A 16,543-nucleotide genomic window follows, 5' to 3' on the forward strand; every position below is an offset into this window, starting at 1 on the left:
CTTTTTTTTTTTTTGAATATATTACAAAAATTGTCCAAACTCTAGTTGTTTTTTTAATAACTCTAATTTCTCGTTTTTGCATTGCTTCAAAAACATTGTGAACAATAAAAAAATTAAAAAGTTAGATTCATTGTTCTTGATGATACATTCTAAGCTAAACATTGCCTCTGTCTGTAGTTGCTACATTACTTAAATTGTGATTAATTAGTGAAAAAATAATGTTTTTGTAGAATAAACATGTACTGAAATATCTATTATGGGGCAAATAGTGATTTGTTTGTGCATGTCATCCTCTACAGGCCATATCCAATACTAATTTGAGTCTTTCCTAACTCTTTTCATATATTTCATATTGTATGTATCAGTGCCTTCATCTAATTTGCTTTGATATAACTTTGCCCAAACTCCTCTCTTCATCTCAAACTGCAGCAACCATTTCAATCTCAGGCACATCTTGCAGCAATGGGTTATCTCATGACTCTATTTATTGCAGGTATATTACATTATACAGCTCGAACATCATCAACAGTTGCAGTAACATCTTTAACTTGATAACCATTTGGGACCTTTAAATTACTCATGATTGTATCTTGACTTAATCCTCTTTGCTTGATTTTTCACTATTTTTACCAGTAATTTCAGAATTTGACCTTATTTACCATCATGTGTCATTTGCTTTTATTATTTTTAGCATTGAAGTGGTGAATCTTATGGCGCTGAAACAGACATTCATACTCTTTAAAAAAAAATTTCAATTTCGAAATTTACCCCAAGAGCCGCACCTGGATTTAACTCATTCACCAATCATTTATTACTTTAAAACTTATTTCTTTTTGTCTCCCTCCAGTTAGATTTTTTTTTTTAATTTTTAAAAGAGGGAATTTGTCAAAAGACCACTTTCATCCCTGGGGAAGCATTAGGGGTGCACCCCCCCCCCAAGACAAAGAGCACACCCAGAAAGAGAAAAATGCCCCTCAAAACACCTCCCTAGAAAGCATAATGAAACAGTTCTCACCATGACTTAGCTCCAATAGTTCTTCGAATACATATCTTTTTTCAGAAAATGCTCTTCTCAGCATTTTACAAGTTAATACAGTATGGAAGGGTGCATACTTGTGCAAATAAGCACATCGGTGGGCGACATCAGCATAGTTCGAAGAAGGACGTTCTGACGATGTGAGACATTTATCTCGGGGAATGTATGTTTTCTTCATATTCTCAATGCACTTTTTGATTTCTGTTTCTTCAATTTGATTTTCAAAAATAGCTCCATTGCATACATTTGAAAAGAGGCTTAAAATGCACTGTGATTCTGTCATAGTATAAGTTTAAAAAAGCAGATTTGAAAATATTCAAATATCGGTAATAAAAATAGATGTATAGCAATATTTAATTACTCCATGTTGGAGTGCGTATGAAACCTGTTTTAGGAAGCTAATAAATGTAAAAAACCTTTAAATTAATAAGTTTTTTTTGCTATAGAAAGATTTTTAATCAGACACATGTTCAAATTACGCGCATTAAAGAGAAAGAAAACACAAGCACAAAAGAAAAGGAGAAACTGCATTTGGTGGAGTGGAGAAAACCGGTGCTGGAACAAAAGAGCCACTGAGCTGTAGAGGAATTTCCGAAAGATAGGCAGCAATTCTAGAATTTTATTTCAATTATATTTCTGGAATTTTATTTCAATTTTTGAACAATACCTTTTACAGTAAAAAATAAAGAAATACCTTGGTGCATATAACTAAAAGGAAGAACCTTGCTCCCATTTCTCTCTTTTGAGCACTGTGCCATAGCGCTTAATGTAATAGAAGAACCGATCTGACGAAATTTCCGTAAAATAGGAAGAATCGCCAATATGGTAACCCAAAACATGGGACTGTTCCTGTGTATTGATTGACGCGTAAAATATACACGTTTTCTGGTTTCCTGGGCAAACCTCATTCTGTCTTCTGTCTTTCCCTGATTTAAACAATTATATGTTTTGAAGTGCTTGCTGTCCATAAGGTGAACTATTAATCATTAATGTTTGATTTTCCGTACTATTTACACAATTTTGTAACTTTCTTTCTATGAAGGAAAGATGAACTTACTAAGATTATGAATTTTGCTTTAATAAAATAATATTTAGTTTGAAAGATTATTGGAGCAAAAACCAAAATACATTTTGATGATGTAGATTTTGTAAGCATCAGTATCTAACCTTTTCAGTTGCTTATTGCATAAATTTTTTTTGAAGTTCATTCTTGATTCAAAGTCTTCATGTCATGTTTGTTATCAGTATTTATTTTAACATACATATTTTTTTTTTGAGGAATCATTGAATTAGAAAAATTCTCATAAGATAAAATTGCAGGGAGACAATTTTGGTATCAAGGTTTGGCCACATCATCCATGTCTACAATAACAAATGCATCTTTTGGTTCAACCTTCTTTTATAATTTAATTCAGAGAGGCAGATTGTCTGACCCTTTCTCAAATTTGGAAACTTCGGAAACTATACAGTGCAGAACGGGGAGCTCCAGGGCCGTGCAATCCGTGAAGCCGCACAGGGACCCGCGCCGACTTGTTACTTTTTTTGCATCTTTATCAGGGTTGGCAAGTTTCTGCTGAGGTGGTTAAAACTACTGCTAGAAACCGGTTAAAACTGGCATGGCAAAAACCACTTTCTGCCACATTTGCGGCAGAAACTGGCAAAAACTCACAAAATGAAAAGAAAATTAAATTATTGACATGCAATAGGAAGTGCACAGGAAAAATAATTATTAACCAAAGCACAATTTAATTACGATATTACCACAATTTAAAATCAAATATTACATTGTTTGGACCCTGCAGTTGCTTCTTAGAAAAGGTGGTTTCTAAAATCTAAACAGTTTCTCAATGTAATATGTACAAATGAGAAGCTTTAGAATATTCCTGAAACAGAAGAGCTAGCAAGCAATGTGCGTGAAACTTTCATCTATTGTTTTTTTTTAACTGGTCCATGTAGTAACTGGGGTAGTGGGAGAAATTTAACTGGAAAAATAAGTTCGAGAAATAGGGCCAATATGTTTTGCAAAGCTATGACATTAGGTACAAAATCTATGTTAATATTTAATTAATAATTAATTAAGTAAAATTCTGGAACTTTCTTCTTGAAGCACATGATAATTTCGATCACAAACAATTTGGATGAAGCATATAAGTGTGAGCAAATTAAAATCAGAAATGCCTTTTAATTCTGTATGTCACTCCTCTTTCCTGAGCACCTATATGTTTTTTTGTCCTTTGTTAGATTAATCCAAACATTATGAGCATCTGCAATTGAAAAGTTCCTTTCTCGAACTAAATCAAGGGCATTAGCATAGGATTTTATTTTTTTAAATCATGAAATGAAGTTTAATTTTTTAGTTTACTTAAACGAATATCATTTAGCAATCACTTAAGTAATTAAAGATGCTTTTAAGTTTTTGCCAGTTTCTGCCGTCTACCACTGGCACGGCAAAAACTAGTTTCTGCCGGCAGAAAGCCAACCCTGATCTTTATAGAACAAGCTTGACCTAGTTAAAGACCCTGTTACACGTGGATCCTCATTATAAATGCAAAACAAGAATAAACAGGGCCCGTTGAGAGTCAGGCGCACTCCGCCTATGCAATTAATTCTATTCTGAATAGCACCCCTTTGCCCCCAAGGCCCAGGCCCCTAGTATCTGACTATAGGCTGACATGGGCTCTTGTTGGCCCTGGGGATGAATCCCAGATGTTTTCAGGGGGAGAGGAGGGGGAGTAATTTGGTTTTTGCCTAGTTAGATGTCTCTTAAAACAGGGATTCTCAGCCTCTGCTCCAGAGAATTGGCACTAAAGGCGCAGAATGTCGTTCTTTTTAATGATCCGTTCTTCAGGGGATCGTTCATTCTTTTGACCCGTTCATTTGAATGATTTCATTCATTTAAAAAGATTGCAGGTGATCTCTCTGCACGACATATTCACGCACATTCAAAATGTTTCATTTGATCAGTAATATTCTTTGAAGAAAAAACAACTAAAATGACCTAAAAGTAAGATAAGAGAATATGCCGATGAAAAAACTTTATTTAGGTTTAGATGTGTAAAGCAAGTATAGTAATGTCTTTTGTAATATGTTTCTCAGTTGGGGTGGGGACGAATATTAAGATAAGTTTTCCATTCCAAAAATTGCAGGTTTAAAATCAGCTGCTTTATGAAATCAAATATCCTTAGAATGAATGGGATTTTAATAAGTGGTGGGTACTGTATTTGATAGAGGGATGTTATAGAGAAGAGAAAAAGATCGCCAGAAAATTGATAAAAGGCATTTTTAGAAATAATTTTGGCGACAGAAAGAGTGAGAAGGATTTTCAGGTGCGTAGGACAGGAAGTGAAAAGTAAACATTTTGCTAGTAGCCCAAACAAATTACACAAAACATTACCACTGAATACATTAGAAAATTGCAAATTTAGTGCAAAAAATTATGAATAAAGCAGAAAGTAAAAAGGTGGGAACTGAATTTATTGTACTGCACCGAGAAAAAGAAACTTTAAGATTGATTAAAAGCTAAATATTTAAAGATGAATGAAATTCAAAATAAAAATGGAATTTTATCACAAGTGCATCAATACAAGGTTTAAAACTGCTCGTTCATTTTATAGGTGAACGAACTGATCCGTTCATTTAAAGGATTCGTTCTTTTTGCCCTTTTCATTCACGAACGTCGCATCCCTAATAAGCCTAATAAATTTCTAGCTAGTCCAGTAGCTTTAGACTTTTCGCTTGACTCTACTCTGCATCTACAACATCTACTGAACAACATAGAAATAATTTTACATGCTTTATTTCAGCTTATAAATGCAGCTGTGCCACTTCTACAGTCAAATTCTTCCTAACTCTCCCCTAATTATTGTAATGACTAATATGTAAGTAAATAAACCTTTGAAAAATACAACTGAAAATTATAAAAATGAATCACAAAATCAACCTAAAAACATCATATGAAATATTACCATAAATATAACCTTTTTCAGGAAATGTAAAAATCTCCCAGATACAGTCGAATTTTTCGCAAACCGTTGCTTATCCTATTCAGCAGAGGTTGAGAATCCCTGTTTCAGAAGACATGTAACTGTCAAATTTTAAGGCAAAAACTAAATTACTCACTCCCCATCTCCCCGGAAACAAGATCTGGTAGTATTCTTCAGGGCCAACGATAGACCGTGTCAGCCTAATAGCCAGAATCTAAGGGTAGGGGGGCCTGGTAGCGGAAATTGCAAGACGTGCGCCGTAGATTTTTCAGCGGCCTGCAGATAATTTTACCAAAAAAAAAAAAAAAAAAGAAATTAATGAATAAAAGAAAAAAAGAAATACAATTTGGCAAAAAGATCGTTCGGAGTTCGTTTTTTCACCGGAAACAGCAATGGATGCTTCAGCATTTAAGCTAGAAACTTAGTCTCCATACTTGGTCATTCATAAGATTTAAGTAGATAAGATGCTTAAGTGCCTACATTTTCCAAAACAAAGGATAATTGGATGTTTCATTTAACTGAAAACTAATAAAAACGACTTAAAATGTGCAGCAAATCTTTTTTTTTTTTGGATTTTTTAAAATAGTTTTCTTGAGAAATGAAAAATTTTGTATTTAAAATTTCACCATATCGACATTGCTTTGGACGCAAAAGCGCTAAAAACTTTTCAACTATAGTGTAGTCTCAAGAGGATTTTTATTTTTAAATTACTTTTTAGCAACAAATTCAAAAATTAAGGTCTTAAGTTTTGGTGTAGTCACCATGTTTGATCATTCCCAATATGTTGGTACGCAAGACTCTTCAAGTACCTACGTTTTAATAAACGGAATTGGATGTTTATTGCAATTCATGCTGTTGAAAATTGTGCAAAATGTGCCATTTTTTTTGGATAATTCTTAATTATTTTCTTGAAAAATGCAAAACTTTATCTTTACAATATTATCCTATAGTCATTGAATAAGAGGCTAATGCGCTAAAAACTGACTATTTCAAGGATTTTGAATCTCTCTCTATTACTACTTTACAAATTAAAAAAATCTATTTATAATCATTGAATTTTTCTCGTAGACGCCATGTTTGGTCATTCGGAAGATGGAAATAGACGAGACTATTACTTGCCTGAGCTCCCAAAAAAATAATTGGTTCAAGTTTTGGTCAGTTTACTTCAATACAAACTATTGAAGGAAACAGAAAATGTACAATAAATCGTGTTTTTATAAAAATTATTTTCATGAAAAATGAATTACTATCTGCACAATTGTATTTGATCCTCATTGCTTTGGAAGTTCTGCTATAAACCAAAACATTCATCTAAAATGCAGTTCCCTGCCAACTTCTCATTCACTAATTTATTTATTTATTCATTTTTTGAAAAAAAATTCAAAAACCTATTTTAATAATTGTTGAATAATTGTTTTTCATAGTGTGCAGAGTTCTATTTACGTTTATGAAAGTAGTGACCCCCCCCCTCCTCCCACCCTTTTTATACTTTAAAATTCGGCGACGGTGGGGGCCACTAAGTTTTTCGGGTTTAATGGCCACTATCCAGTTGGAACACACCTGAACCTTGACCTTTCAAGGGACTTGTGTATTTTATGAAAACCTAAAATATAATAATAATGCTGCAGATTATTTCCAACTGCCCAAAACAGTGTCGCAGACTGGCTAGAAAGTTTCTGCTACTGGGTGGGGGGTGGGGGGCACATCAGAGTAGTATTAAAGTTATATGGTCTTCGGTAACGGACCCTGTTCGTTTTGCATTTATAATGGGACCTCATGTTCAACAGAGCTTTGAACTTGGTCAAGCTTGTTCTATAAAGATGTAAAGAATTAAAAACAAAAAGTTTTTTAATACAAGTCAGCGGGGAACCCCCTAGCTGCGGGGCCCTGTGCGGCTGCATGGTCCTAGAGCCGCCTCTGACAGATATGACAGTAAAACAAGCATTTATGTTCTGAAAAGTTTGACATTTTTATTATAATTTCTAGTTTTGTTTCCTAAATGAGGAAATAAACTAATTTAGTAAACAATAAAAAAGGGTGGGGAGGGGGGGGCTTGCCCCCTGCCCCAATCGCCGCCACTGCTCTGTGTTCCGTTTCATCAGAATTTTTAAAAAATTTCTCGGTAATAAATGTTAGGTGTTAGACCCTAAAAATTTGCTATTGGACCCTTTCAAACACCATAAATTTCATTAAAGGATAAAGAGTTGGAACTTCTTCCCATTGATGTATCACAGTTTTGAAGACATAATAAAGGTAAAGTGACCTTTAAGGCACTAAGTTTCACTCATCATCTGTTTTGAATGACTGCTGTTTCTTCAATGAAGAAAAAATGTCAGCAGTGATGATTTTATGTATATTTGCATCTAACATTTCTCAATTGAAATGTGAATTACAAGAGTGTCAATGGACAAATTGAGTTTATTCATTTTAGCTTAATTTTGTAATTTTTTTTCAGTCCAAGTATGTCAAGCTGTAAAAGATCACAGCCGGAGTGGAAGTTGCCCAGCGAAGTTGGAAAATCAAAATTAAAGTTATATAACAGTCTAACAAGGCAGAAGGTAAATATATAATATCGGTTTCTTGCAATGCATTATGTATAAGCATGTTGTTATAAAGCATTATATATGTAACAAGGCTACCATTGAGCTATAAAAGCAACAATATTTGAATTGTACTGTATAAAAGCGACTGAAGTCAACTCGTTGCCAATCATTGTTCCCTATCACTCCAAAAGGGAATAAATATTATCAAGGTTAAGCTTCAACTTATCAGAGCCACATCATACATTGAAATAAAACTTGTACGTGTTATGACATTAATGTAAATTTAAAGCGGTGCTCTTTTTTTTTGGTTTATTTTTTAATTTAATCTATATCAATTTAACTTCATATATAAAGCAAACTTTATCACAACATATTGTGCTGTCCTTGGTTGTTTTAAAGTAAATATAAACTTAAAATTGAAACAATAAAATAAGTGTATATTTTAAATTTAACAAATATTTTAACTGTAAAATACAATGATAACGGCATCACTATTTTAACATATTATCTTAGATTGTAATATGATGCATAAAAACTCATGTTTGATTACTTGTTTTTCATTAATAAATTTATTGATGAAATTTATTTATTTTCAAATTCTTATTCCATGAGAAATTAATTATTTCTTTTTCTAGTTAATATTGCCATGCAACTACGTTAAACTGCTTCATTTCGTTGATTTTGAATTTTTACATTAAAAAAAACCCCTAAAATTAGTCATACCAAAGTGCAGCTAACATTTTCTCTGTACATTTATTAAATTATGATTCAAATTCAATCATTTTATTTTAATTATATGATTAATTAAAAAGTATTGCAATAAAATTATAATTTATTTGAATCATATAATAGTCCTGTTGCATCATAGCAGTAATTTTACTTTATGTGACATCAGTCATTTTGCTTAATTTCTTCCTGCATTTCAACTTTTTACTGGAAAAAATGGGCAAAATACCAACTCTAATTATAGATGCTTGCATGTGAATAGAATTTTTCTTCTTCAAATCTAAATATTTTTCAAAAAATATGCAATTATGCTTCAGTAATTATCTACTTTTGGGACCAAACCTGAACTTTTATCCTAATACCTATGTTTTTGAAAAATCTGTGCAAATAAACAAACGAGCTAAATAAATAACAAAATATAATACATTAAAAAATTGCCCAACAAAATAAAACAACTTTAAAAGTTCCCTTTACATGTTGAATTGATGCATAAAAGAGCAAATATGGTGGGGACATAAACAATATGTTTCTGTTTTTGCAAATTTAAAAAGTAAGCAAGTCACTAAACCCAAATACTATTAAAATGATTCTGGTTTTCTTTGCAAAAAGTACCAAAATACATAAGAGTGGGCTATTTTCTTCTGCTAATGTTGATTTTTCTTTTAAATTTGAAAAGAAAAAAAAATGTTTAAGCTGTAATTTATCGTTAAGCAAAATTGCAATGATAAGAAATATTTTAAATTTCATTAAATTTAAAAATACAATGCTGCTGTGTCCTTCTGATTTTTATTTATTTTTTATTTCAATAATCTTTATTATTTAGGAATTCTTCATACCTCAGTTTGGGAACAAAGTTCTGTGGTACAGTTGTGGACCAACTGTATATGATGCTGCTCATATGGGACATGCTAGGTACTACTTTACTAGTACTTTTTACTTTACTAGTACTCTTTTGTTTAGTACCTTTACATACTAGGTACATTCTTTAGCACTATTATGTTTTTGTGAACTTTTATAATGTTAATTAATACAGCTAATTTTTTCTTTCTTCTTTGTTTTAAAACTAGGTCTTATATTTCCTTTGATATCCTTCGAAGAGTTTTAGCAGATTATTTTCGATACGATGTGATTTATGTTATGAATATTACGGACATTGATGACAAGGTGAGGTTTATCTTCTTGTTTTAGGTTATATGTTTTATATCCTTTTGATACATTCAACTTTCATTTGAACATATTTTAATCAATATTTTTCATAGATTTAAATAATGAATTTAGAACTTCCATTATCATTGCAGGTTTTACTGATACTGTGTAAAAGAAGTTAATTGCTAATTTATTGTGTGGTTACTCTTTTTTAATAAACTGATTTAAACAAGAAAATAGATCTTTCAATCATGTTTTGAGTTTAAAATACTAATGAAATTACATAAAATGTGCATAAAACATTCACTGAAAAAAAAAGTATGCTGCTGCTTAACATGCAATCTAAATTAACCAATACTAGCAAAATGAAAATAAAATAGCAAAAATTAAGGCCAAAATAATTTTTCACGCTGAAGAAAAATTGCTAGCCAAACATAAAACAAAATTAGAAACTATTAAACGTAAAACTATTTGTTAGTTTCTGTAAAACATTTAAGTAAAGAAATAAATTTTTTCTACAATGAATTGGAAAATTTCATAAATTTTGAAACTTTAGTAAAAAAGAACTGGTATGGAATCAAAATGTTATTTGCAGTTCTAGAGCTTGGATATGCTGCCTTTCCGTGATTTACGTAATTAGCTAAAAGAGAGATTATTTCAATTTTGTACGGATAAGGTCGATATCTCACTGGACAAGTGTAAGTGGGTGAGTCTTACCTCTTTCAGCAGCAATTGGATGGAGACTGCAGTGCCAGCTAATAGCATATTTGAATTACGAATATCGAAAATGTCACCGTTCAAAACTCAAAATTCCAAACTATCACCAATTCTAAAATATCAAGGGTGATAAGTCAAAATCGTTCCCTTTCTATGTAAGAACAGTAAATATTAGCAGTGATATACCAAATGAAGGCTACCTTTTTTTTTTTTTTAGCAATCACGATTGCTTATTGTTCTCATTTGACTGTTTTGATGTCCTTTGATTTTATTTTCCCACCGCCACTCTCTGCAGCATCACCGTCGACCGGGTCTTCACGATGCTGCTCCTATAGCGAAAGCGGTCTCCAGGTTGCATCCATGTCCTGCACACACGCATATACATACACAACTACACACACATGCTCGCGCACATATACACAAACACATACACACAACTACCCACATATTCATGCCTGCACACAGACACAAACACATATGCCTACACACACATATACATACCCTCCCCCCCCACACACACATTCATATACACAACTACCCACACATTTATGCAAGCACACAGACACAAACACACATGCCTACACACACATACGCCCTACACACAAACACACATACTCCCCACACACAAACACACTCCTACATACACACACTCGTGATTGCGAAAAACATAATTTGAATTCAAGGTGTCAAAATTCAAATTAATTTTTCTTTTTTTTTTGATCTGTGTTTTAATAATAACTTAGTTTTATTAAAAAATTTTATTCTTACGTAAGAAGTGTTCTTCTTACTCTGATAGGATTTTTTAAAGGGACTGTTGATAATAGTTTTTTTTTCTTTTGTAAAACAATATATCCTTGATTTTTAATCTCCTACTAACTAGTTAAACCTTAATTTTGAAGTATTGGTACTTTTTTTCCTTTTTTTAACTGCTTGTAACTTATTAAAATTTGACCAGTAAACACTCACATTTGTTGTCTGTTTTCTTCATTAGATCATTCGAAGAGCACGGCAGACTCACCTTTTTGAACAATATAAAAGCACTTGCTCACTTGAACAACTCCTTCAAGATGTTGAAACTGCTCTTATTGTAAGTACTCATTGTGTAACATGAATATAGCTTTGAAGCAGTTATGAGCTTATAGATACTGAAAAAAAGTTTTTGAGGTAATAAATCGACCCACATTTTTGACTAGTCTCTGTTGTATTTAAAGAGATTAGTCAAATGTGGGTCAATGTTTTATTGCTTGTGATTAAGATAGATCTTTCTGTTCAGTTTCTGTATGAGCTAGTCCATAGTAATAGTAATGATAGTCAAGGTTTGCTGATATATATTAGCCAATGTGTATCATGTGATGACCCAAGTGAGTGCCCATCCCAAGCATCTGTAAGGTATCCAATTGTCTTCGTATTATTACATATACTTTGTAGTACAGTAGATTCTCAGTAATCCGAGTCTCGAAAGTTCGAGTTTCTGCTTGATTCGAGGCGCTTACTTCATATTCTCATTTACAGTTTTTAGTTCCAAAAAAATGATTTTCATAAAAATCTGAAAATATTTTTTTTCCTGCCGTTACACTTATTAATTAGATTACTAACTATATTAACAGTAATTAATAAAAAAAGCATTGAGAGGTTGTTGTCAACAGCACTTTTAAAGCGGCACGATATGCATGTAGTCATTGACTGCACAGTATGAATTACGAAATGCCTTGAAGATGAAGATGTAGGCCACAGTTAAAATGAGGAGTTTTCTAGGGAATGGGAATCCCTGTTGGATAAAGCAACCAGCTTTTCGACGAATGTCCAAGTGGTTGGTTTGCTTCCCAGGTATGGAGTGCATAGGAGCTGGCTAAATCAACGTGCGAGGTGTATGAACTTGCTACTGAAGTCAATTTGCGAAAAGTGCAGTATCAGGTTCATTGATGTATGGAGTCATTGTAAACGGGATTGGATTGCAAGGGATGGCCTGCATCTGAGCTCTACAGGGGTCAAAATGGTTAGTGGATTAATTTTAAGGGCTTTGGAGTCAAAAAACTAAGTTGGAATGGGGGGCATGGTTCAAGCATCAGGTATCGAGAAAATGAAATTTTTTTGGGTATTGCTAGAAATGGAAATAAAGTGACGAACAAGAGTAGTAATGTTAAGAATTGTAATTTAGGAAATTTCAGGGTGTTAAATAAAAGCAACTTAAGCATGCTTAAAGTTTTCTATACCAATGCTCACAGTATTAGGAACAAGATGGATGAATTGAAAAGCATAGTTATGGATGAGAAGTTGGATGTTATTGGAGTTACAGAGACATGGGCTACCGAATCTGATGCAGAGTTATTACATATTGCTGGGTATAATTTGTTCAGACAGGATAGAGTAGGTAAAAGAGGTGGTGGGGTTTTATTTTATGTTAGAGACAATTTTATTTGCAATGAATTGGTCATAAATGATAAGCCTACTGATATTGATATGGTTTGGCTGGAGTTGATGAGCAGTAAGGGCAAAAAGCTACGCTTTGGAAACATTTATAGGCCACCTAATTCAAACCAGGGACAAGATGAACAGATGTACCGTATTATTCGTATTATGTCCAGAAAGGGATCCGTTATCATAATGGGGGATTTCAATTTTCCGGGTATTGATTGGAATAATTTTTATCCTGGTAATGGCAAAGAAGAGGAATTTTTAAAAGTAATTGGTGACTGTTTCTTAGATCAAGTTGTAACTCAGGGAACTCGAGAGGAGGCCATTTTGGATCTAGTTTTTTGTGACATAGGTAGTTTTGTTCAGGGGTTGAGTGTAGGGGAGCATATTGGAGATAGTGATCATAACAGCATTAGGTTCCGGGTTAAATTTGAAGTGTGCAAAGATGATAATTTTAGGTTTGTACCCAATTTCAGAAACACCGATTTTGTTGCACTTAGGCAGAGCTTGAAAGAGGTTTTTTCGTCAGGGTTGGAAAATAGCGACGTAGATCAGCAGTGGACGGAATTTAAGGATAAACTTGCTAAAACCGTTGGGGACTATGTTCCATTTAGGAGAAAAGGTGTTAGTACCAAAATTTGGCCCATGTGGTTCTCCAGGGAGACTAAAGAAGCTCTTAATTATAAGCAAGCCACATTTTGTAAGTTTAAAGAAACTGGTCAGAGTGCGGAGAGGCTCCAGTATGGTAAGGCAAGGCGAAATTTTAAGTATTTGGTACGGATTCAGAAAAGGGAATTGGAGCAAAGGCTGGCAGATGACATTGATGGGAACCTTAAGAGGTTTTTTGCTTACGCTAATTCTGGGAAAGCTTGAAACAGTCAAATTGGGCCTTTGGTTGATGAGTATGGAAATTTAATCCAAAACGATAGTGATATTGCAAATGTTCTAAATAACTTTTTTTCCAGTGTGTTTAACGATAACTGTATCTCAACAGTTGACACTAACAAGAGACACAAGCTATTATACAGCTTGAGGATTTTGTATTTTCCAGGGAGGGGGTTTTATTTCATTTGAAAAAGATTAAAGCAACTACAGCTCCGGGACCAGATAATATCTATCCAAAAATTTTAGTTGAATGTGCAGAGGAATTAGTGGATGTTATTTTGAATATTTTCAATGCTTCTTATAACTCGGGGACGGTGCCAGAGGACTGGAAGCTGGCTAACATAACGCCACTCTTCAAGAAGGGGTCTAAAGGTATTGCTGGGAATTATAGACCTGTAAGTTTGACTTCGGTGATTTGTAAGATTTTCGAAACTTTGATCAAAATTAAGATCATGATGTTCTTAGAGACTAATAGTCTGTTGACTAGTTTGCAGTATGGTTTCAGGAAAGGTAAATCCTGTACTACTAATTTATTGCATTTCTATGACAAGGTTACCTCAGCTTTAGATAGCAAAAAATGTGTGGATGTTGTTTATATTGATTTTCAAAAAGCTTTTGACAAGGTACCGCATGTTGCTCTTCTCAGCAAGTTAGCTGACATTGGAATAGGAGGAAAAACTTTACTTTGGGTTAGAAATTGGCTTACTGGTAGGAAGCAAAGAGTAGCTGTGAGAGGAAATCATTCTAATTGGAGTGATGTTTTAAGTGGGGTTCCTCAGGGATCAGTTTTAGGGCCTCTTTTGTTTATTATATTTATGAATGACATCAATGAAAATATTTCTGGAAGCATGAATTGTTTTGCTGACGATGTAAAAGTTATGGGGATTGTCGAAAATGAAGAACAAGTAAAACAGCTGCAAGAGGATTTAGATCATATTACTAAGTGGGCAGATAAATGGGGTATGGCAGTTAATGTAGGGAAATGTCAAGTGCTACACTTAGGTCATGGAAATAAGCGTATGAGATATCGTTTACAGGGTTCAGTCATAAATCAGGCAGAAAATGTTATGGATCTGGGTGTCTTTATAAATCAGGACTTCAAGTTTAGTCAACAGTGCAGTATTGCTAGTAACAAAGCCAACAAAATGTTTGGGTTCATCAATAGATCTATTTCAAACAAATCTAAGAAAGTTCTTCTGCCTTTATATAGGAGTTTAGTAAGACCTCATTTGGAGTATGCTGTTCAGTTTTGGTCGCGTTATCTGAAGAAAGATATTTTTGTATTGGAAAGGGTTCAAAGAAGGGTAACTAAATTAGTAAGGGGGCTCTCAGATTTAGATTATGATACCAGACTTAATAGGCTTAACATGTATAGCCTGGAGCAAAGGAGAGTCAGAGGGGACATGATTCAGTTATTTAAATTTATCAAAATGAAAGATGTAAATGGATTAAATTTTTGCAGGGAAAGCAGGACAAGGGATCATTGTTTTAAGCTATTTAAATCTCAGGCTAACTTGGAAATGAAAAACTACTACTTTAGCAGGGTCGTGGGCACTTGGAATAGCTTACCGGAAGAGGCGGTAATGAGCAAGGGAGTGGATAGCTTTAAGAGGGCCATTGATCTTCATTGGGGACTAATTAATTGACTAGGACCAGCCTAGCTGGGCCCAGAGCCTGTTGCTGGTCGTCACATTTGTATTTGTATTGTATTTATAACTTGATGCGTGAAAATAACATTGATTTGTCCCAAAGAACATGTAAACATGCCTTTTCGAATATTAGAATACCTGATAATAGTCTAAAAGGAAGGTTTAAAACTTGACGTCTCACGAGTAATGTATACGAAAGACAAAACAGAAACCTTTCTACAACTAACCGTTTTTGTGGGATGCAGGGGCGGCAAATAGGGGGGTCAAGAGGGGGCGGTCGCACCCCCAAATTTTTTGAGCAGAATGATAGAATATGGGTGAATTCAATTTATGTGAATCGGAAATAAATGTTCATTTAAAAAAAAATCTCGCTGGTTCTAACTATTTGATGAAACTCGACACATTTTCAGACTGGAAAAAGTGTTTATCGTTATTTGTATGCTGACTTAGAAATTCATGAAGTATATTCCAGCCTTTTCAGAACACAGAAAACCGATCGAGAACCATGATTAATTTTAACTAAAGAAGACATTTCCTTACATAGGCTAAATATTTCATACTTCTGTGCCCAGTATGGTGTGTCCAATATGAGAGGCTCGTGCAAAGTGGTGTGGCTGCAAGGTTTTCGCAAGAAAATTCCTTGATATTTTACATTCACATTTACGCTCATTTTTTAAGTGTATATTTATTTAATGAGTGTTCATCGCTTTCTTCTGCTAGAAACACGTTTCAGCTGCTCAATGCATTATATGCTTTCATAGAAACTACTTAAAAATGTATGTGATTATTGAAAAAAAAATATATCAGCAAATACCTTTTATTGGGCTCTATAATTATGCAATCTCGAAGTGACAGAAGATGGTCTTCAAGAGTTAAAACCATAAAAAGATTTCTTTATAACTTCAAAGCAGTGATTTGACGACTGGAAGAATGATTGCATAACCATTCTTTCAATATTGAAAAACCTCATGCTCTTTTTCATGTATGACTTCATTTGAATTTTTATTCAATTTGTTTGTATTGAAGAAAGTTTTTGAGAAATGCTTTACTCTATCAAAACATCTTGAATCCACTACGCTTAATTTTTAGACTATTCAAACCACAGTTCAATCTACAATTAAAACTGAAAATGGATTTTACATAGATGTATATTTCAATCAATCGTGAAACTTTTCGAAAAAATTCTTCCTCCGAGCCACTTTTAAAAAGGCGCAAAAAAAAAAAAAAAAAAAAAAAGAAAAAAAAAAAAAATCCACATGATGATGTGAAGTCAAACATTGATTTTTAATATTTTGTATGAAGTAATAGATTCAGTTTCGAATGAAATTAACACAAGATTTGATGATAATTATTTTTCTGTATGGTTGGCTCTATATTATCTGGATTGGATTTTGAAAACGAAAAATAAAATGTTTCAATTATAAGTAAAAATTTTAGCATGAG

The 16,543-nt window shown here is 33.3% G+C and overlaps 1 protein-coding gene across 1 annotated transcript in view; it reads left to right on the top strand.

Moving 5' to 3' along the window:
* Positions 1 to 1,899: 1,899 nt before the first annotated feature.
* Positions 1,900 to 16,543, top strand: part of LOC129226208 (cysteine--tRNA ligase, cytoplasmic-like) — a 68,081-nt gene continuing 53,437 nt past the window's right edge. Inside the window, exons 1-5 of the mRNA XM_054860808.1 lie at positions 1,900 to 2,007; positions 7,475 to 7,577; positions 9,112 to 9,200; positions 9,356 to 9,452; positions 11,143 to 11,238. Of these exons, the coding sequence (XP_054716783.1) occupies positions 7,482 to 7,577; positions 9,112 to 9,200; positions 9,356 to 9,452; positions 11,143 to 11,238 (378 nt within the window). The 5' untranslated portion in view covers positions 1,900 to 2,007; positions 7,475 to 7,481. The remainder of the gene's footprint in view (positions 2,008 to 7,474; positions 7,578 to 9,111; positions 9,201 to 9,355; positions 9,453 to 11,142; positions 11,239 to 16,543) is intronic.

Source organism: Uloborus diversus, chromosome 7 (genome assembly GCF_026930045.1).
Source record: "Uloborus diversus isolate 005 chromosome 7, Udiv.v.3.1, whole genome shotgun sequence".
In the NCBI taxonomy this organism is placed as follows: domain Eukaryota; kingdom Metazoa; phylum Arthropoda; class Arachnida; order Araneae; family Uloboridae; genus Uloborus; species Uloborus diversus.